We start from the raw sequence: 23,579 nt of genomic DNA, 5'->3' as shown, positions 1-23,579 counted from the left end.
GATACAAGGGCCATAACTCTAGAAGCAATTGACGGAAATTGCTGAATTTCAATAGACTTATTCGTTTCAATCATTAAAATAAGGATTCAATAGGCTTTTTCATTTCACTAATTCAAATAATGCGTATAAATTTCATACAGATCGGATGATAATTTTTATAGTTAGAATGTTCACAAGGTGCAATAAAGTGAAACAAGGACCATAACTCCAGAAGACATTAATGGAAAATACTGAAATTAAATAAGCTTCTTTGGCACACTAATGTACACAACATTTATCAATTTCAAAACAATCAGATGATTAATGTAGTCTGTAGAGTGTTCACAAGAAATTGTGGACAATGGACGGGGGCGACGGCAATATATGACCACATTTCCATGTGGGTGTATAATAAAAATGAATAAAACTGGATGTATTAACTTTATATTTTACAGAAGTTTGCATTTGGTCTTCTTGCTGGACCGAGTTGGATGTTACATGATGACCCTGCTCTGCAGATGAAATTTACACAAATTTAGTTATAAGTTCTGTCAAAGTATTTTCCAGATGTCATCTGATCTTTAACCCTATAGATTTTTAATGCCCTGTCAGATATCAAACAAGTCTGTCAAATCTTTACATGTAACCAAGATATGTAGCAGTAATATGTAATATAACACATTTGTAGTGCAGCACCAGTTACATGTACTGTTAAAATATAAATGTTATTACATGTACATACATGTAAACTGAATAAATCTATTTGAGAAACATAGATCTATTACAATACAAGTACATATTATTCATATATGTATATAAACAGGTAGTAAATCTTGACATTTATATTACTCTATATGAATTATGATTAATAACATTCTATCTTTATTACACAACATGCCCTTCAATCATATTGCATATGGTACATGTATATAATGTCAGTAGGCATGTCACACGCATAATAATAACACATTTATTCATGACTTGAATAATTTTCAAAAAAGACACCTAAATTGAGATACACTACTATGGTTCAATTTTTTAAAATATCAAAGAATATAAAAATTTTCTAAAATTTTTAATTTGGACTAGAGGGAATTGGTAATCAATTCAAATACTGAATAGAATTTTGTTTAAAAAATGGATAGCAAATCTGCCTATTGCAGGTCTTTCTTTAGACCTGAAATGTTATCTAAATTATTAATTAGACATTAATTAACGTATCCAGACCAAAATCAACTCTCGATGTCATCACTAGCCTGCGTTATTTACTTGATTTGAATCCTATCTGCTGCTCAATGCTCACTGATGATTAAATCAAAAAATGGATAATCGAGACTATGCTGTTTATCGTACCGACTTCAGTAATAATGTTCGAGGTTAGGCCTAAAATTCAATAGCTAAATTCTTGGTTCAGTCAGAGTCTATCAATTTTACTGAAATTTTCAGCAAATTCCCTTTACATTATCTAGTTTTTAACTATTATAGTGAGAACTGTCAGCTCTTTATCTAATCTCCCATAATGTATCTTTAACAAAAAACAAGATAAGCTATTTTAAAATCTGTTCATCTATTGTCCCCAAAATTTAACTAGTAGAAGTGTCCAATTATTCAGAATTTCATGCCAAGAAAGTAAGAAGCAATCTAAACAGATGGAACAATTATAGGATCTAATTCTCTGTGACAGCTACAAATTCCTCCACTATGGACAGGAATTTTCTACTAATCTTCAGGACTTTACTTGATAGCTTAAGTGTTGACAATTGTATGAACCCATACAATTCAATTGCCATCAATGAATTATTTTACTACTGAATTGTAGCATTCGGACCACTAGTTAAATGTAGGGTATATGAATGGTTTTGTTAAATTCTAATATGCTGTTCAGACCCTATGGCCTAAAGATAAACTTTGTTGTCCGATAGCAAAGGTGGAGCAAATAAACCAATCGAGAAGGCTTTTCTAAAAGCTGGCTTATCTTAACTGTCAGAATGGGTTGTGTGATGTTGCCTCATACATGTATGTATATAGGGTTAGATTTACGAATACGAGGGCCTTGGTTTTTTAAAACCAAATATAAGCAACAAAGAGGGTGGGCAATATTTGGCAAACTCAAAACTAAGTCAAGAGAACTAGGTGTTTTTATCATGTTTAGATCACAAAACCTGACTTCAAAGAATTGCGAAATACATGTAGCAGTTTTATACTTAATCTGATGATACACTTGAATGAATGTTCCAACGAGTTCCAATTTATGTTAGCTGTGGCTATCCAAAGGGGTTTTCTAATATCAAAACACTTGTGGCAGCTTAGATCTTAAGCAGAGAAGCATTTTTATAACAGCAAATCTCTAGCTGACTTTCTGTTCACACATACATGTAATTACTTAAGCAGTGACTCCAATGAATGAGAACTGCTTCCGTCCACCCGAGACTTCTACTGTGCTCCGTTCCCCAACGACTATATAAAGGGGAACAGTCCCACAATCTCACTTAAGCCTGAAGAGTTGTAGCTTCACGAGAGAAATCTGGGACGTCTATGAGCATCTTATAGATTTTCAATTATATTTTTAAAACAAGGTAAGTTTTCCGCAGATTTTTCAATCAATCCCATGATGCCAGGAAAATCCAAATACTAGCAAGCATTTTGATTCAACTGGTTGAAAGTTCAGGAAAAAAATCAAGGCATCAAATATTCAGATCCTAAGGCAGAAAGCCTTTAACTTAAGATGCATCGAAATCAGAAAAAAAGCTGCAGTACAGTAATATACTAATAATACAGAACTCAAACTAATGGTATATTATAAAATCTAAGTTTTTAAATTCATCTGTATCTGATACAAGAGGTAGCCATCATTCCATGTTCTCAAACTGAGGTTTTCTCCAAGTAACAGAGCATGTCTGAACCCAATGGCAGTACATGTATAATGCCTGACAGTAGCAGGTGGTTACTAGACTTTGTGGTTACCACAATGAGTTAACCAGCTTCATGTAATGGGGAATACATCTTTTACAACTAGTGAATACCCATTCTTTAACATGGTTCAACTTGTCACATGTAGATCATGTTACATACAGAGCCTGTTAAACTACTCACTAAATTCTTTCTTTTTATCTTGAAATGAAACCTGACCCTGGTTCTTGATTATAATGTATAAATGTGTTTATTTAACTATGAAGTCTTTGGGAATTTCAATATTGGTGCTGCTATGGTCTATGGAGAACAGTTTAAAGGCTAGTATATTTTAAAGACATAACACTTAATTTAAACCTTGTGTAATTTTCACAGCTTAACAACCTGTATGAATATGCAGCATGTGTTCTAAATTTCATGTCTATGTGTCATGTAATGCTATAAATAAAACTACTAAAGTACTAAATAACTACCAGTAATTTAAATATTATTCCAAGAAATGTGAATTTCTTATTATTTGAATGTCTTAGTTAAACAATCATATTGATTTGTTTATAAAATATTATCTGTTCTAGTTTAGTTCCTCCTACAGTGTATTTTGGCATTGAAAGTGGCTTATTGCAGACTTATGAATTCGAAAGGTTTCTTTTTTACAGATTTGCTGAGATCATTTATTCAGATAACAATTTTTTCATGCCAGTATCTCTTAAAGAATTCATCTAGTGTCTAGATTTGGCATGTTCTGTAAATTAAATTTGTCAAAAGCTAACTTTACTAGGAAAATAGTGAAAGTGAAAGATCCCTGATAACTAAACATCCATCCACTGGAATTTGAAGCGACTATATGTAGATGTACATGGTGAAAAATCTTCTATCTGACATCATTAAATTTAAATGGATGCACTCATGTTGGGCATATATACGTAGACTTACATGTATGCCTGAAGTCAGTATAGTGCTGCCAAAGTAATTATAAATGCATAAATAAATCTGTGTAGTCTAATCGCAAACCTACAATATGTAAGCAAAAGTACTGCTTCAAAATATTATCATTAACTACAAAAAGTCATCACTAGATTAACACGAACAAATAATTATTTAATTAGTTTCTGCTTTGAAATTTCATTACCAAAATGTCAATGTGACAAAATAATCTCTTTTCATCAACTTCAACATTTAAAATGTGGAGATGGTTTTATATTTTTCAACCTTAATTATTAATATCAGAAATAAACTTATGGTGCTGATAATTATAACCTTGCTGATCTACACTAAAGATTAATAAAGAGAAGATTATGTCTAAATGAAAGTAACTAGAAATAAACTGAGGAAACGGTTAGAAAAAGATGCATACCTTGTGAGTTCTTTATTTTATCTGATGTCTTTCCTCTTGGTTTTTCTTTATTCAATTCTGTTTTCTTTTCACTTTTTACTGCTTTTTCAACTTCAACTTCAATTGTCTCAATTTTTGTGCCCCGTTCTTTCTTGGTTTCTGTCTTTTTCTTAACTTTAAAGATGCTAGCATCCTCCACAGGTTTTTCTTCTTCATGTTTATGCTTTAATGCAATCTCATCTTTCGGTGCAAACTGCTCCTTGTGGTAAACCTCTGCAGTTTTTTCTGTAATCAATGAATGCTCATTTTTATTGACCAAAATTGGTTTCTGACTTTTAGTCTTCTTTGATTTTTTGGCATGAACAACCACTGATTCCTCTAACTGAATTATTTCTGGGTCAATCTCTAAATTTACCATCTTTGTTTCCTTCTTTGCTTGGACCTCTGCCTTTTTACCCTTTTCTTTGACAACCACTGCCTCCTTTTTCACTTTCTTTTTTGAGACATCTGTATTATTTTTCTTCTTGGATTTGGGTTTCTCTTCTTCTTGACGTCTTCTCTGTTCTTCTAAAACTTCATCAAATGTTTTTTCTTTCATTGTGAAAGCTGTTATGAGGTAAATAATTATGGCTGATAAAACACAGACCGCTAAACCTATCGCGATTGACTGAGGATCCATGGTGCCTAGTTAACAAGTGAAGTTCCTGGAAAGAAGATGAAATCAATGAATTAACTTGAAAACTGAAGTAAAGAAAACAACGTTGAGTCCAATCCAACTCCTTCAAATGGCCTGTCACTGACCGTCAGTACCACGCCCCTTTGCCGGGATTATCTCCTTTAGAATTACCGATCGAATAATATTAAACTGATTGGGAGAATCCTCCAAATTAGGTGTCAATATCCTTGAGATATTAATGCTTTAAAATCACCATATGGTTTCTTAGTAAACCATGCACTTCCCCTAACACCTTACAAACCAAAGTTATACCCGGTCCACGTAAGCACTTTACGACGGCGATAAATGGACCGATTGAAATGGTAGTGTCGATGTCAAGACACGGTAAAGTGTTGATTTCCACGCGTCACATAAAATTCCTATCAATGACACAAATTATGATCTTCTTCAAAAGACCCGAAAATCACAGGCATGGCAACTTTCTAAATGAATGGGTGGGTGTCACTCAGTAGACAAAAATAACTGACATGTTTTCTTTCTGACCTTACTTACTTTGCAAACACCATGTACAATACCGACAGCCCTGAAACATGTGAATGTCTTATGTAAACGAGTTTGTGATTGGCTGAAACCATAGACAGTGAGTAAATTAATTGTACACCCTCCCTGCCACGTTGTGTCAGACATCATTTATTTTATTATTAAACGATAATTTTCAAAACTGAAAGAAGCAACATTTTATTAATTCATACCTAAGTCATCCCTTATTCAATGCACATTATACTTTGAGCTTATTGTGTTAATTTTATCTGTTTTGTCGTTCTCAGTCGATAGACATTTCGAGGAGCGCCGCAGATAAGCAGATTGAAAATACAATGCCACAACGAGGCTGGTAAAGACGCCACCTAGCGGCAATAGTCGAACCGCGCACCTGACTTTGGTTTGAGATCAGTTCTGCCCGGCTTCTTTGTTCAGTAAGGATATCACTGAGTGTGCATTCGCTTTATAACGGCTAAATTAGAAATGGCACCGCAAAAAAGATCCGCAGAAGAGGCAGAATCACTTATAAGTGGAGTAAAGGCTTTATTGGTTGATATTGAAGGAACAACAACACCAGTTTCTTTTGTCAAGGTATGTGTCAATGTTTATTTATCAAGTAATGCAGTTTGTAGTGTAACTGTAATGGATAGTGATTAGAAAGCGCGATTATCGTGTTGCGCCGGCTATATGTGCGGTTTGTGCTAATTCTTTTGATAAATTGATTAATTGCATGGTTTCGTACAAGAGGCACGGTAGTTTTATTATGTTCGGTTATGAAAATACTAATTAAGATTGTTTCTTAAATATTTTTCAACGATCCTGAGAGATTATAAAAGCCTCTCGTTGGCTTCGCTGGGGGTAATTGCGGAAGCTACGTTCCACTTATCAAGTTGTAACATTGTTGTTATTAGTTCACGCTCGCATGATTGATTATATGATTCAATTGATCGATTCGTTATCGACGTAGGAGATACATTTGAACGTAAAGTTTTGTTGTTAGGACCAAAATGAAATCGTAACCAATGTATTGATGTTGCATCAATTTCAAGAAGCGACTCGTCGATGACGTACGGTATTGATCGAAATGTGATACTGGATGATTATTTGCAAAATATATATATATTGTGCAACTCTTCATTATCATTTTATAGCTCAGACTTCGGACACACGCCTAGTTAGTTGTCCGCGTTTGTTTTATCACTTGTATGTTAGGCTATTTGTTATCACATTATTTTGGCAAATAGAAGTGCTAAAGTAGACCGGCCGGCATGTTAGAATTAATGCAATGTCAAGGCCATTTTGTTGTCTTGTTCGTGTGATCTTGTGGAGGGGTTACTTTTCAACGTCCCAAATTTAATTTGTCAATGTAATTACGGACCTAATAATAATTTCAGGTTGTGAAGAATATTACTTAATATCAAAATAATAGTTATTTTTATCGTTTAGACAAATAATTATGATAAAATCGTAAACAAACGGATCCCAACAAAGACCATGGCCCATGTGGGGGTTTGAGCGATTTAAAGAATAGCGCGAAATGCTTTGAAGTCACGTGACCCTTAAACGACACACTGTTGCTATTTGTCTTTTGTAAATTATATTACTTTTATAACAGTACATATTAAGTGTAGCGCCTGTTTAATTTGATAGACCACGAATGCTCCATGATGGTATAACCAGTTACATATCCAATTGAGTTGTATATTATATCCTTATTATTCAGGGTTATAAATAGAAACAGGAAATAATAAAGCCCATCTGGTAGCCTTGATTTATGAGAGGGGTCTTCTCAGAATGATAAAAAAAAAAAAAAATTTAAGGCGTGTTACTTGAAATGTGGTTGATCTTCACAGCTGAAAGTGATCATTATCAATGAAAAAAAATATCATTCATTATCAAACCAATATTACTCTTGAATATAGATTTCTGTTCTGAAGAAGGAATGCCAATCAGGATTTTTTATTGAACAGGCCAAATGCATTGCTTATAATTTTACAATACAACAATTTTTTTTTCTGTACTCACTAACATTAATGTTTAGATTCAAAATAACAGAAACCAGCTGGATAGTGAACACCAATAAAGATGTAGTACACAGGAAATTAAAATATGTTCTTGTAATTCTTGAAGACTTGGTTAAATACATGCACCTATAAGAAAAACAATGGTTTTAAAGTACAATTCTCCAGTATGTTTTGCCAATCATTGTCAGGTTAATATAATCCAATAAAGCACAGTAGATATACATAAAAATCAACCTTGTAATATAAAAGGTGTAATATTGTTAATTATAAAGACCACAACTGGGAACAGCACAGTGAATATACATACCTTCCATGTTTTGTAATACACAATGTTTAAAAAATGTGTAATATAAAAGATAATAATCAGGGCTTACATTATGTGAATGTAATTTTGATCTTGTGTTTTAGAAGATCTAGTACTCAGTCATGAATTATAGTCCATGTACTTGTATGATATCATATATTTTAACTGGCATTTATAGTTACATGTACATTATACATAATAGTTTAACGGTTTCCTTAAAACTTGATTCATCAACTTATTTTTCAGGATAAACTTTTTCCCTATATCACAGACAATGTAGAAAAATATTTGACGAGTCATTTTGATGATGCAGAAACACAAAAAGATATTGCAGCCCTTCGTGAGCTGGTAAGTTTTCATAATTCAACTTCGATTTGATGAAAAGTTAGGGCAATGCTTTTAAAGACTAGAAATGTTGGCTACAGATTTTGAAAAAGCAAATTGTTGTTTAATTTCTTAACTTGATCTTTCAAAGATTAGCCCATAGGTAAATGAGAAAAATAAGTTTTTAAAAATAGACTGTTTAAAGTGTAAGTGACAGGGACCTACATGTAAATTTGTCTATATAAAGCATTTTCATATAAAAGTCAAGTGCAGAACAAGGGCACTTTATATGCTAAATTAAATATTCTCTTCTGAGCGTCACTGAAATTTCAGTTAGATTAGAAATAAGTGTAAACAAAGAGTACATGTATGGGGACCCACCACTTATAGATTTCCAATTTTAGATTAGAAATATACAAATCAGATCCATATTTATTCATTAGAAAGGGTAGAAAGTCCTGGGGAAGAGGGTTATGTTGTATAGATATTGGAGTCTTGAAGCAGACTAGGTTATTTTCTATTTTGTAAACCTTGGATATTGACTGGGTTGCTGTGTACTACACATACATTTATAACTGACTTAAATACAGCATACAGTATCCACTGGTAGTTATTATCCAATGGTCAAGTTTACATAAATTTTATGATTTAGATGGGAAAGATATTGTTTTCTGTATTTGAGTTAATTGACAATTAAGAAATACAACATAAAAGTACAGTTATTAAAAGAGATGATTGCACAGATTAAAGCTTATTTTAATCTGTAGACACTCATTTTCTTTACATGAACATGTATTCCATTTAGGTACATGTATTCCTTATCCGATGGGCAATTGAGAATACAAAGTCTCTATTATTTTAACTTATTAATGTATTTTATTTGGTAGGCTCTGAAAGATAAAGAAGCATCAACAGAAGGCGTTGTAGAAATACCAGCCGCAGATAGTAGTAAAGAAGATGTAATTAAAGCTCTTGTTGAAAATGTTAAATGGCAAATGAGCAAGGATAGAAAATCCACAGAATTAAAACAGTTACAAGGCCATATGTGGCAAGAAGCATACAAATCTGGAGGAGTGAAAGGAGAGTAAGTTATCAATATTTTCCTCTGTCAACATGTCCTACACTTTTCAATATCTTGTTGAAGAATTAATGTATTAATGTCCTCAATCATTTTACTCAAAGTTTAAGAAATTTCTTTTGAAACTTGTCAAGATTATTCTTTTGATGGTTCTGTATCTGATTGAAATTCAGAATTATGATGCAATCACACCTTGTAAACAATATTTACTGGTCAAAGTTCTGGAGAAGTTATTTTCAAAATAGCTGCTGATGGATGTACATGTTTATCTAATATTATGGCAATCCATATTTTTTATGATGAACATTCTATGTATGAATACCTTTATTTAATTTGTAGGTTATTTGAAGATGTAGCTGATGTATTAAGACAGTTACAAGAAGAGGGTATACTAATATATGTGTTTTCATCTGGTTCTATAGAAAGCCAAAAATTATTATTTGCCAACAGTAATGAAGGCGATATGACTGATGTAAGTATACTCATTTCATTTATTTTGAATATTTTTATATTATGAAATGACACACTTTGTTATTATTATTACTAGCTCATATTTTTAGGAATTGTTCAATGTTTTAAAGTTGATTAGCATGTGTGTAGTACATGCATAGATGAGCTATAGGACTACATTTATATGTATTAGTTAGCTGCTCAATAAACATGACCTTTGTTGTAAATAAACAGCATCAATTGACCACTGCCAAATTCTCACAATTTAAACAAAAGCCCTTCTATTCAGCCTTAGTGATTTAAAAGTTGAAGATATATGTATTTTGGATATATATGTCTGTGTTTACCACTGTTAATTCACCAGCTACAGTAGCTACAGCCTTGGTAATTGACTTGGTTTTGCTGGACAGGAATGTGTATTAATGCCAGTAATTGTAGTTATCTCCCCTGTGATAGGAAGTATTAAATAAACATTTTGTGACCATAGGCAGTAGGCCCTTATTCAGGTGATCGCTATTGACTTAGAGTAGACATGCGAGGGTTATGTTCTTGACTAGTGTACACTGCTGTGGAGGGTTGTCTTGACTGGTGTAGACCGTATAATTTGGCTTAGTTATCAATGTGCCTTTGTTTTCTTAAAGAAATATTTGTTGTGTATTTCAGGTGTTTAAAGGTTATTATGATACAACAACCGGTTCTAAAACAGATAGTGCCAGTTATAAAAAAATTACAGGAGAAATCGGTGTATTGGCTGACGAAATTCTCTTTCTTACTGACAAACCTGAAGGTAAGCTTAAAACTTTTAAAGGGAACTTCTTAAGAGAGTTAATTTGGGAATAATCTGTTCAAAGATTTAATTTCATGAAATATATTTTATCTGTTCAAGACTTTCTTTTGTCATTCACGAAAAGGTAGTTCAGTGGGTACGGTGGTTTGGGGTTCAATCCCAGGGTTGTTAGCCAATAAAGTTACCCTCAATTTTCCCATGTAGTTGCCCCTTGTCAGTGGTGCAGAACAGAAGATCCAACAGGGAGCACTGTCCGGTCATTCAGATGGTTCGAAAAACCGAGGTGCTATGTACAACTTGCATTGTGCATAAAAGAATGCTTGACAGTTGGAATTCAATTTACTGTCTCGGCAAAATGTCACTGTATTATGTATGGTGTCCATCTTCGTTAGTCGGGTCAGTGCAGAAAAGTAAGATGTTAACCCCATGCCATTCTGTCAGTCAGTTGATCAGGAAAGAAGAGGTTTAAGAGATAATTCCAGTAAAAAAATGGACTCAATTAACCCAGCTTGAATTAGATATCAATATTTGATTCTCATTTTACAGAGGCTGCAGCAGCTGTTGGAGCAGGTATAAGAAGTACTTTAGTCATACGACCAGGTAATGATGATCTCACAGATGATCATTTACAAAACTTCTCCTGCATCGAAAACTTCAGTGAACTATTTGGTGATGATGATGATGAAGAAGATATGAAAAGATTAGCTACAGGTGATAATGGGGAGGCAGAGTTAGATGACGACGATGATGATGATGACGATGTTGTTGATGAAGATGATGATGATGGTGAAGACAGTGAAGGAGCAGAAGGTGTTTAAACTCATATCATTGTTTCATCATTCACTTGCAGCAGTTAGGCCATGGTTACTTATTATATAATTTTATTTATTGTAAATAGTGATACAGGACTGTGTGCGTTGTTTAATGGATTGTAATGAAAATGTGCTAATTGTAAGGGTAGATAACATGAAAAATTACAATCAAATTAGAGAGTAAATATAAATGTACAACAACAAAGACAGGGTCAAAAAAGCTTTAAAATTTGTCAAAATTAAAAATATGAAATTATGAAATATGTCTCAGATGACAACAAAGAATATTATGACATAACTGTTATATGTAATACTTTTATTTATTATATAAATGATATTGCGTTACTATAATTGTCTATATTTGTTATTGCTAGTCATATAATCCAAAAATATGATTTTGTAAAAATCTAAATGATCATAATATGGTAATTATTTGTACACTTTGAAATTATAACCGTGTATGTATAAAAACAAGGTAAATATGATTTCTATTTATTTACATCAACAAAGGTGTAATTATACTCGTATCTCATTTTACAGCATTCATCATTTATTATTGAACAAATGACATTATAGGACTTTTGTCTAAATACCATACCAGTGCTACTTATGTTATTATTTTAAATAAGGGCAATAATGAAGTTAATTTAATTTTGGTGTAGCTGGCCTAAAGTTGCCGTCTAGAAAAGCAAGTTAAGCGGTTTCATTCAAATTTTATACTCAAGGCTTGCTTCAGTAATTTTTAAATTTTAACTACGCAGAAATTTTGTTTAGCCCTTTAAAGAGACCATTAGTGATTTGTAGTACCGACGATGTGTAGAATTGTAAGATTTGTAGGGTCTAGATCTCAGTGATATGGTTTCATTTTCTCCGTTTGTATATATTATATATATGTATGAATATATACCAAATTTACATGTATGTAACTGCTCGGTGGTAACCATGGCCTATGGCAGCTAGATTAATATATAAATATATATATACATCACAACAAAATCAACCACTTTTTATTTCATAGGATCATATCATTTTTATGTGTTCATCTTTTTATGATCATTTTATCTCTTAGGAGCTTTTAGTTATTATATTAATTAGATACTGTCATTTCTATATTTATGACTAGTTCTAAATGTCTACAAGAAATCAAATTTAAAAAAACCAGGAGAACCCTATGTGGTGCTAGTTCAGAGAAAGTACATTCTGCCTAAGCACAGAGGGGTGTGAATACTTCTTGGAGGGGTTTGCTGGTTAAATTCCTACTTGTAATAGCCTGTATTCTCTCTCTAACCAGCCTGTATTACAATATATACCTATATATATGTAGGTAGGTAGTAGTAGTATAAAGTAAATATATTGTGTTTTTATTTGAGTAAATCTATATATTTTGTCAATGTGTTTTACATGGTTAGTAGTACTTATTTCAATATCAGCTCTTATACAACACCATATCTCAGGTTCTCAAATAAATGTAGTTTCATAAAAAAATTAGTAGTGTTATTTTTTTCACAATTATGTACCGACATAGAGAAAAGGTCCAAACCTGCATTAGGGAAGTTTATTCAGTAACAGACTGTCAGAATGTCCTGGGTTTAGTCTCAAAATGGGCCATATCTGCAGGTTCTGACTATCCTGGGGTATTGCCTGCCAAGTTAAAAAGATTGTCCCGTGGTAGGGTGCCCCATAATAAATAAATATCTCCAAATATCTTGACAAATACACCACAATATTAAATCAATTTCGCACATTTATAGTCATTAAATAAACGGTTATAGTGTACTTAAGATATGACTATTTAACTTTCCATAAATAATAGACTGAAAAATGGTAAGTGTCGGCCATAACATCCGGGCACATTTGAGTAATAAATAGGTTACATGCTCTTGTATTGAAATTAGTCCCGCTTGACCAGTCTAGTGACCATTCTCCATCTGACTGACAGGCCGGAATAATCAAGACGTTTTATATACGCCCACATTTTCATGTGGACGTATATTGTCGTCGCCCCTGTCCGACCACAATTGTTTGTGAACACTCTACAGGTCAATTTTTATAAGATTTCAATGCGGGGTGTTAGATGGCCGAATGGTTAGCATGCGCGCGCTGTATCATACGGTCTGTCATTGAGTCAACTGGCGGGGTTTCGATTCCCCGGTTGTACGTGACAAGGAGTAGGGTCGACTGTCCAACCTCGTGGGTTTTCTCCGGGTCCTCCTACTGCTAAAGACTCCTACGCGCAAGCAAATTATTGAAATAAAAAAATTAAACCATATGTTAGTCCTGAAATGACCTAGTTTGTGTCGAGTGGATGTTAAACCCCATTTCTCTCTCTCCCTAGATTTCAATGAAACTTGAAATATAGGTTTATCACCATAACTTCCTGAATTATGGCCCCTGATTGTATGCAAAATCGCGTTTTTAGATTGTGGACCCAATAGAGGTCACAATTCTTATCCGATTTAAAAAACCATTACAATATATCACTGTTACACCCTAAGGATAGTTGAGTTCGAATTTCGTAAAAATCGGACCGAAACTGGCAGACAAGATGGCCGCCCTTCATTCACAAATAGTGTCACAATATTGTGTATCAGGTTATATGTATTCCTTATAGCTTAAGGACGGCAACTATTGGTGCATGTCCAGACTCCCAGGGCAGAGCCACGCCCAAGTTTTTGTGTTTATCGTATACTGACCATAATTCTGAATGGATCATCTTGAAACTTGGCATATGTATTCCTTATAGCGTAAGGGCGGAAACTGTTGGTTTTGATGCATGTCGTGACCCCAGAGGGTCAGAGTCGCACCCAAATTTTTTGTGTTTAGCATTTCAAGGCCACAATTCTGAATGGATTATCTTGGAACTTGGTATACTTATTCCTTTTAGCTTAAGGACGGCAACTATTGGTGCATCTCCTGACTCCCAGGGGCAGAGCCACGCCCAATTTTTGTGTTTATCGTATACTGACCACAATTCTGAATGGATCATCTTGAAACTTGGCATATGTATCCCTTATAGCCTAAGGGTGGAAACTATTGGTTTTGGTGCATGTCGTGACCCCAGGGGCAGAGTCACACCCAATTTTTGTGTTTAGCGTCTGAAGGCCACAATTCTGAATGGATTATCTTGGAACTTGGTATACTTATTCCTTATACCCTAAGGACGGCAACTGTTGATTTTGGTGCATGATCCGCCCCCCCCCCCTCGGGCAGTGTCACACCCACATTTTGTCTGTAAATAATCTACATATTGCAGTTATTAACAGATTTGGCTGGATATCAAAATATGAAATATAACAAAACAATATATACATGTAAACAACAATACTTGGTTAATGCTGTCCAACCAGACACCCTTCTAATTATGAGAGAGAGAGAGAGAAATGGGGTTTAACATCCATTTGACACAAACTAAGTCATTTCGGGTCTTTAGCAGTGGGAGGAGACCGGAGGACCCGGAGAAAACCCACGAGGTTGGACAGGCGGCATTACTCCTTGTCATGTACAACCGGGGAATCGAAACCATGCCACCTGACTCAATGACCGACCTTATGATACAGCGCGCACTTGCTAACCATTCGGCCGCCCAACTCCCATCCATCTAATTACATGGAGGGGGTGTGGGGTGGGGTGCTGCTGGAATGACATAGAAACACTGCTGTTCAGCCAAAATGCTCTTCACTCACATGACACACTTAAGCATAGAAATGAAACCCCCATGTCATTCCATTCTCCATTGGGCTCACTTCAATAATCAATTTGTAATGTGAGCAAATTGCAATATGAGAGAGAGAGAGAGAGAGAAATGGGGTTTAAAGTCCACTCACACAAACTAGGTCATTTCGGGACTAACACATGGTAGGGGGTCTTTAGCAGTGGGAGGAAACCGGAGGACCTGGAGAAAACACACAACCGGGGAATCGAAACCCCGCCAGTTGACTTAATGACAGACCGTATGATACAACGCGCATGCTAACCATTCGGCCATCCAACACCCTCAAATTGCAATATGACTTTCAAAAAAACATGACATCTCAGTCAAAAGCAACAATGATGTTATAAAATTGGATTTATTCTTACCTGACTAATATAATAGTATAATCCTGACAGACGGGTCAAACAAAAACAAATGATAAGCATGAAAAACTGTTTTATTATCAGGTTTTAAAATTCTACAGATCAGTTATTTAAATAATTTAGAATACATGCACAACCAACTGGTATGAAATACATGGATATTTTTGTCAGAATGGATTTAAAATGGTATTTAAGTCATTCAGAATAAAGATTTGCTTGTATTTAAGAATACCTTTTTTAAAACAATAAATATGTAAAATTACTTTTCTCCATATCAAAACCGAGACCATTCTGTATTTAAGGACATGGTAAGTTGGGTTGGGTGGAGGCAGGGAAAGTACATTAAATGTAATCCATAACGTAAAGATTTGGAAGATTTGGGGGCGGGCCAAGGTATCTAGGTAGTAGGTATCTACAAAATACATCCAGTGTGCATAAAATAGTCATACAAATATTTGAAAGTTTACTAAAAAAAATTCCCAATACCGGTACAAGGCTTTGTCAACCAATTGCACATATTGGTCATGTCTATCCTGTAGTCTACAGATGATATTACCCACGGCTCAGATAGTTTCATTACTTTTTAAATTTTACCATGTCCATAAATTATTTACAATGTAGCATTTTGGGGGGTTTATCTAAATCTTTAATTTAATATTTCCCTTTTCATAATGGCATAATAATTCACACATGGATTCTTTTATAAGGACTTTAATCAATAAAAATTCAAATTCATTCAATCAACTGCAGAGTCAAATTTTATTCAAACATGTCTGATAGCTTTGTGGAAGAATTTCAAGCTCAAAAATATTTTCTTAAAATCTTGTACATTTTAATTATGATGAAAAGGGAAATTTTTGGATAGAGTGATGAAAATATTAAAAGCGATTATTATCAAGGAGTTTATAAAGCATGACTAGTTATTATCACCACATTATATAGGAAATGTTCATAATCAATATATGAAACAATTATAACAATATCATAACCATGAATATATTACAATGTGATTAATTAAAACCATTTACAGCAAAATATATATACAGCTCTATCATAGATATATACTAAAAGATAGATACATGTAGATATAACATTGTTACTGTCTTCCATTTATACTTCCGTCTTCTTCAGTTTCCTTAATAAAAATTTATCTGGGGCAAAGTAAGAATTTAATCCTTTAAAATATGTTAATCTCAGGGCCAAGAATTTTAATCTTTTACCCATAGATTTCTTAAAATGCACATATCACAACAGAAAAATTCTCAAGAAAAATATATACAGGTGTTATTTTTTTTATTATTATTAAAGATCATTATTAAAATGCTTGGTATTTTTTTATCATCCATATTCTTTTTGTACAACTAGTGCTTTAAATGTGCAAATAATTTTTTTTTTTTACATAAATGTGATTATTCATGATGTCAAGACACTGTCAGTCTAGATCACATTACCTCACTACCAACTTTTGATTACTGTATTGCCTTTACCCATATCCAGTTTTAATAAACCATTCCGAAAAAGGTGCATTCAAGTCAAATCCCATAAATCTTCATTTCTAGATGTGAGCAGAGTAATATAATTTCTACCTCTGTAGATCCACCTCTCTGACCTTGTCAATTGCTGACTTTTGTCAGGTGATAGAGAATGAATGTAATAATGGCATTAATAATCTGTACGAAACTTCTCTCAATATTTTATATTGAGGGAATTAACAGGTAAGACAATATGTGAGGTACAGATCCCTGCAATAATACAGGGGTACAATTTCCCTTCTTCCATTGGGTAGATGATAAATTATATAAAGAAATCGTTCCAGTATTCATTATCCTTGATATAATAACGCCTGAGGTCAGGATCAACAAATGAAATAACCTCCTGAAACCTTTTTTATTATTCTTATTCAATAAATCTATATGCCAGTTAAAACAACTCCAAATTCTGATTATTCCCCACCCCACCCCCCTTCTCAATATTATGTACCGTTACTGGACTTGGTTTTAATTTGAAATTATACTAACAGATTTCACAATTTCATCGTAGAACAGAATATTGCAAAAGTGAGCACAACACAGAAATCTTTGCAGCAAGGTTCCCCAAAATAAGACAAAAGAGCACCACAACGCAACAGCAGCATGCAAACAAAAAACAAAACAAAAGAAAGATTTAAAATAATAAGAAATAATTATTTTAATAATAAATAATCACAATGATATAATAAGCAGGAAGTGTACAAATAATATAGTGTGAGAGGAGATAATGATCTAGATTTAATTCTCCTTTTACAAATATTTCACTAATACAACAATTAGAATATCTCTCTTCAAGGTATTTATGCAAAAACATAAAACTAGATGAGTTCAAGTTTCCTACATGTCATGGAAGTGAAAATTAAGAATAAACCCAATTATTAATGTAGATTCCCAAAAAGTAAAATACTGTACTTGAGTGCATTAAAATAATGACAACAGATGTTAACAGTTCCCCTAATATTTTTAATTGTTTTTAACAATAGCCAACAGCTTCAACTCTCATCCTTGTCATATACATGTACGAGAATTTAAGCACTATTACTACTAACAAACACATATACCCAAGTGAATGGCTTACCATGGTATTTTAAAACTTAAAAAAAAAAAATAGGGCAAAGCATAAACAAGAATTTTCCTACAAAAACCCAAAATAAATTTCATGTTATATAATAGAATTACATAAAAGTTAAATGTTTTTGTTGACAGAATTGACTACATGCACTTTCATGCTACAATTAGTTCTAAATAAAAGACACCAGGGATTTGGATAAATAAGCATTTAAATCAGAAATTATGATAACAATAAGCTTCTGGCTGATACACAGACGGTCTATGTTTCAAGTGTACCTTCAACTTCATCGTTATTATTACAGCCCAACATATTTACAAATAAAGGCAAGCAGTAACTAATATCTGTACAATTTAATAATAATGGTACCTTAAGCCCAGGTTTATCTATACAATTGACTATAAAATTTAAAATAAATCTGAAATAATGGTAGTGTAGTTCTTTGTACACCTATACAATATGTTGTATAATAATATATTAATTCATTAGAATAAAAGCATGTTTAATAAGAAAGAGAAGAGTTGAGATCAATGATAGATTTGTTATTCTAATATCAATCATCAATTATTATAAATAGAGGAAACAATACAGCTTGAGTCAAAAAGTCACCTCAATCCGCTACAAGGAGAACTTAGGGTACTGACAGAGCCTTGGTGCATACCTTTGGAGCTGTCTAACATGTCTTTTTAAATTTGATGGAACATTTTATTATACTGTAAACCAAAGCTTAGAGATTCTATAAAGTATTCCAAAATAGATATTCTGAAGTAGACAGAATTCAGAATATCTCTGTACCAGCATCAAACAGGAATAGGTACTACTAGTTCCATTAGGTTTGGTATATTTTTTATAGATATTCTAATAAGCCATTTCACAGAAATGTTAGTCGATTTAACTATAAATATAAATTGCATCATATAGAGAAATTGTCAGGAAATTGTTAGAAAAAGACTGACAGTGTCTCTGCAATAACTGTAGTACATACTTCTAGAAATAATATATCCCTACAGACCATACTGTTTTATTATAATAACATGACCGTATATCACATCTAATTCCTGTTCTGTAGTTGATGGTAATATTTCCACTACATAAATATGATAATGATATGGCTAAAGACATATAACACATTTAATATTTTATGGACATTTGAGTAGCAATATTTATGATAGTAATAATAACTAATATTATGCTCTCCACAGGTTTAAAGAAAGCATATATAATAGCGACCACAGGATATCAATTCAACTAGAAAGCTGTTAACTTGTCTACAAATATATTCCCTTTATCCCAAATATCACTAAATCAGGTGAAAATCCTAGTGCCTCTCTTTATAACAGTTAACTAGCAATAGCCAGAAAGAGGCTGGGTGAACACTGAAGACGGAAGCGTTCCAATGAGAGCGAGCGAGGTAACACCGTCAACAGGCAAATTATCTGTATGAGTACTGTACACTTAACACATATACAATCTAACAAGTATTTTTGTGGTGGTCAGAAGGGACGATCTACTAAATGGTCAGAACTTGCTGTTCTTCCTCTTATACTTAAATCACCCACAGACCGCCTACTTTCCTGCAAAAACAAACAACAGATAAATTAATTTTGGGTGTTCTATGTTTAAGGTTTGGGTGTTTTAGTAATACCGTTTCAGTTTTTTTCCATATAGTCTGGGTGTTCTAGTAGTAGGGTTTTAGTCTTCTATGTAAAGAAATGAAATGAAATTGGATTCTGCTCCGAACTGGGCAAATGAAGACGGGCATACGCTATACAGTGTGCTATATGAAGGAAATTTTGCCTGGACAGCGGCACTAGGGCCTACTCTTATATCGAATTCCAACTATCAAGGGATCTTTTACATGCACGCCGATGTGTACACGGGACCTCGGTTTTTCATCCCATCCAAATAACTAGACAGATATCCTTGTCAGACCCTCCGTCCTGTATCATTGACAAGGGGGAACCACGCCGGAAAATCTGGATAAACTTTCTCGACCAATGCAGGGATCGAACACCCGACCTCTAGGCTAGCGAGCCAGCGTATTACCCACTTAACCATTGTGACCCCCCTCTTCTATGTAAGGTTTAGGTGTTCTAGTATTAGGGTTTCAGTCTACTGTATAAAATTTCGGTGTTCCTGTTGTAAATATTTCCATGCACTGGCTAAAACCACAGCCATTATGAAATAATATAAACTTTATACAATTCTGAACACACATAAAATCTTTTGGATTTATTCTTTAGTCATATTCTCTGTACTGTTAGCTGCTGCATTAAAAACATAGTAAAAGAGTAGTAAATTATCAACTGAAGAAGTCCTTGTAACTTACATGTAATTTATCATCTTTATTACTGATTATATTGAGAACTGACATGGAACTTGCTCTTTTCATACTGAAAATATACACAATATACTTCAATCAATTTATCCCTTTTCCATGGCAACCACTAAACAAATCAAGTGACAATATTCTTATCATAATCACATTAAAACCATGTTAATGTTTGATTGACAATGAATTTTAATGAATTGTTTGAATTTGTATGTAATTTTTATATTAAATATTTTGGGATACATATAATGTGTTGTCTTTCAATATTGCTACACGCCTAGTGGCATTGTCCCTTATTACTAAAATAGCTATACATGTAAATCAATTAAAAGAACTGGAATCCATACATACAGGCTGCACAAATAATATGGTTGATGTTTATTGCATATCTATTTCTGTGTAGGTTTATATAGCTTAATGAACCAAGCTAAGGGATAGGTGGCATTTTGCTTGCTTGTGCATGTTAAATTAATTTTCGATACCTGATGTGTCATGTCAACAACAAATTTTCCAATTTAAATTTCAAAACTATTCAAGTATTTACAGTTTACATACTGGCCGATTCTTTAAAAAGACAACTTTTACACAGAAATCATATTAAGAAACTATTCAAGATATCTTAATACGAGCAATGTTTTTAGCGTTAAGATACGCTCTGATCCCTGGATTAACTTAAATTATTATCATAAACATATTAAAGAGATTCAACAAAGGATTATTAGTGCAAGCAATAATGGAATATGAATTGAAATGCAAGAGTAAAGATTTTGTTCTTCTCAGGGTGACACAGAAATGTGAGCCAAGACCTTTTATATAATTTTAATAAGTGAAAATGTATTCTTTTATATTTATCTTTACTGAATGAAAATTTATAAGAAATTTCTAGTTTTAAATTATTATTTTAAATAAACACATTTTTAAAGTTCAAATTATTGAAAAAACTAAATTTGAACTTCATCGACTAATAAGAAGCTATTTTGTTTTATAGAGAAAGGGGGGGGGAATTTCTAACAAGCATTTACATGAATCAGAAGTGAGCGAAATGAAAGATTACTAAAATCAGTAATACGATTTAAAAACAAGAACCTAGATTATTTATCCTACAATGTTATTAATAAGTTATATATTTCATTTCTTTAATAAATATTTATTCTATTAAAACTATTTTATCACTTTATAAAATGCATTAAGCTATAGGGTAATGAAGAATATCGAGTAAATAGCAAATCATGATGCGAATGATGAGGTGCAAAATTATAACTAATGATAATGATTGCATTCAAATTGTTTGGCAGGAGAGTAAACCAACCTTTGCTGATGGGGTGACATTCCTTTTAAATACCAGTTGAGACTAAGACGAGGAAAAGACAAATCAAAAATACTAGTAGAACATAAAAAAGTGCACAGATATAACTCAATAATAGAAACAAGACAATCATACAATTCCAACTGAACAATTAACATTATTATATATTTATATGGTATTATCCGTAGTGGTGTGTGCTCACAAAACAGAACTGTTTTGATTCACAGCCATTTATTCTAAGTGTCTGGTAATCTGGTACCCAAAAATTGACGGGCCTAAGGGGATCGCATGGAACTGCCCCGTTAAAAACGTGACTGTTATCCAAAATTACTAAAGGTTCCTTTACATTTATCAGCAATGAAAATCCTAAATGAGTACCAATTTAAGCAGTAAATTGTTCAATTTGAATTGGACTGATATGAGAAATTAGGAACTAAAGAAAATAACCAAAACTCACAAGACTCAACAAAGCTAATAATAAAATCAAGAATGAAATAAATAAATTCCACACAAATAAATCTTTCAAAATAAAATACTAAAAATAAAAAGATGGAATGATCAATGTTTATGCTCCAGCAATACCCTTTGGTTTTCTTTCCATTATGAAATGCATGATATATTTATTTTGTTAAACTTGTTAAAGATACATTATGTAAGAGCTAAATCTGCCTAATACAGATCTTTCTTTTGGCCTCAAATGTTATATAAATTTTTATTTAGACATTTATTCACATGACAAGCCTATAATCAACACTCTAGATCATCAGGTGGGTGAGATTTTAAATGGATTTGAACACCAGTGATATTTAAAAATATAACGATAAAATGGATAATCAAGACTAAAGTCTCAGTAGTCAAGTACCATTGTTGCGATAATAAATGATCTACACTACATCTTCAGTCATAACTTCGCCCAGAATAAAGTAATTTGAATGAAATTTTCAATATATTAATTTTTATTATCTATTTTTGAACTATCATAGCAATAATTGCCAGCTCTTTACCTAATTCTTACATATTGCATCTTTAAGGTGGATTCCTAGAAAATGATATTGAGAAAGGTGCTTTCCCTCCTTATTCTCTGAAAGTCATCAGGTTCCTTTGACTTACTGGTAGCGACTAAATCCAATAGTCTGCCATACATCACTTAGAAACATTCTAAATGGAGTTAATTAAACATGCAACAATATGCAGGAAGTAAAAAAACATAATTGGAATTCAATATGCTTCTCCACATAAATCAATAGTTGCAAAGGAGCAACTACGATCAATGAGTTTTCATGATGGTAATGCTGACAGAAGACAATTATTTGTCATCAAGTGAACAGCTAAAATAAGAAAGAAAGAAAAGTTTAAATCTGTACTTCTCTATCTTTGATCCTGCATGTATTGACCATATTGTCCAGCCATTTAAAGTTACAATTTCATATTTTTAAGTTATATTTTTAAAAAGTATTAAAATAAAGCCCTGAAATAGATGGTATCTATAAACAGTCCTACCCTGTTAAAGAATAATCCTATTAATCCTATAATTCACTATTGCCAGTTGAGAAATTGGCAAAAATATCATTTTCATCTTCAAATTCAACCGTTTGAAGATAGTTACTCCATGGTGGAGAATAGAAAACAAGGGAGGTAATTGGGAGGTAATTGTGTTATTATTTCCGGTGCAAATGAGTTTTAAGTGTGAGAATGACACCTATGATCGTATAATAGTGAGTTGACAACCTATTGAGCAAAAGACATAGAAATAATTATGTTTTGACTTTCTTAGAAAATATGAAATTGTAACTTTAAGGAAGGGGTGATAGCTCTGTTATCAACAGGAATAATGAATTGATACCAGGATTAAGTCGTGCATATTAAGCCATATAGATTATTGGCCCCTACATATAAAGGCAACATCCCTCTCTATGTTACATAAAACTTCAATTCAATTTTCTTGTCCCCTCTCTACTTGAAATGAGATTCAGATTTTCAGTTTATTTTAGCTTTTCAGCATCAGGTAGTTTTTCTCGCTCATCCTTAAAAATCTAAACCAATTCTTTCTCC

At 32.9% G+C, this 23,579-nt stretch overlaps 3 protein-coding genes across 18 annotated transcripts in view; 1 reads left to right on the top strand and 2 right to left on the bottom strand.

Annotated features, from left to right (window-relative positions):
* Positions 1 to 5,756, bottom strand: part of LOC126821534 (ribosome-binding protein 1) — a 39,144-nt gene extending 33,388 nt beyond the window's left edge. For 2 of the 6 annotated variants that reach the window (XM_056100760.1, XM_056100764.1), the window contains exons 1-2: positions 5,651 to 5,756; positions 4,244 to 4,926 (exon numbers count right to left, since the gene is read on the bottom strand). In XM_056100760.1, coding sequence (XP_055956735.1) covers positions 4,244 to 4,901 — 658 coding nt within the window. In that variant the 5' untranslated portion in view covers positions 4,902 to 4,926; positions 5,651 to 5,756. Of the gene's footprint in view, positions 1 to 4,243; positions 4,927 to 5,441; positions 5,513 to 5,650 lie in introns of those variants that run through there. The other 4 variants (XM_050549981.2, XM_056100763.1, XM_056100761.1 and 1 more) reach the window with 3 other exon arrangements.
* Positions 5,757 to 5,790: 34 nt separating this feature from the next.
* On the top strand, positions 5,791 to 11,259 carry LOC126820888 (enolase-phosphatase E1). Its single transcript, XM_050549045.2, has 6 exons — positions 5,791 to 6,029; positions 8,013 to 8,114; positions 8,978 to 9,174; positions 9,508 to 9,640; positions 10,282 to 10,405; positions 10,952 to 11,259. The coding sequence occupies exons 1-6, from the start codon at positions 5,922 to 5,924 to the stop codon at positions 11,221 to 11,223; spliced, it is 936 nt and encodes a 311-aa protein (XP_050405002.1). The 5' UTR covers positions 5,791 to 5,921; the 3' UTR covers positions 11,224 to 11,259.
* A 4,088-nt stretch (positions 11,260 to 15,347) lies between these two features.
* LOC126820892 (kinesin light chain) overlaps positions 15,348 to 23,579 on the bottom strand; it is a 43,027-nt gene continuing 34,795 nt past the window's right edge. For 7 of the 11 annotated variants that reach the window (XM_050549052.2, XM_050549051.2, XM_050549050.2 and 4 more), the window contains 3 exons: positions 21,531 to 21,572; positions 20,219 to 20,282; positions 15,348 to 19,463 (listed from right to left, as the gene is read on the bottom strand). In XM_050549052.2, coding sequence (XP_050405009.1) covers positions 19,383 to 19,463; positions 20,219 to 20,282; positions 21,531 to 21,572 — 187 coding nt within the window. In that variant the 3' untranslated portion in view covers positions 15,348 to 19,382. Of the gene's footprint in view, positions 19,464 to 20,212; positions 20,283 to 21,530; positions 21,573 to 21,984; positions 21,999 to 23,579 lie in introns of those variants that run through there. The other 4 variants (XM_050549056.2, XM_050549057.2, XM_050549060.2 and 1 more) reach the window with 2 other exon arrangements.

This window comes from Patella vulgata, chromosome 5 (genome assembly GCF_932274485.2).
Source record: "Patella vulgata chromosome 5, xgPatVulg1.2, whole genome shotgun sequence".
In the NCBI taxonomy this organism is placed as follows: Eukaryota; Metazoa; Mollusca; class Gastropoda; family Patellidae; genus Patella; species Patella vulgata.
This window is presented reverse-complemented; position numbering and strand designations above follow the sequence as displayed.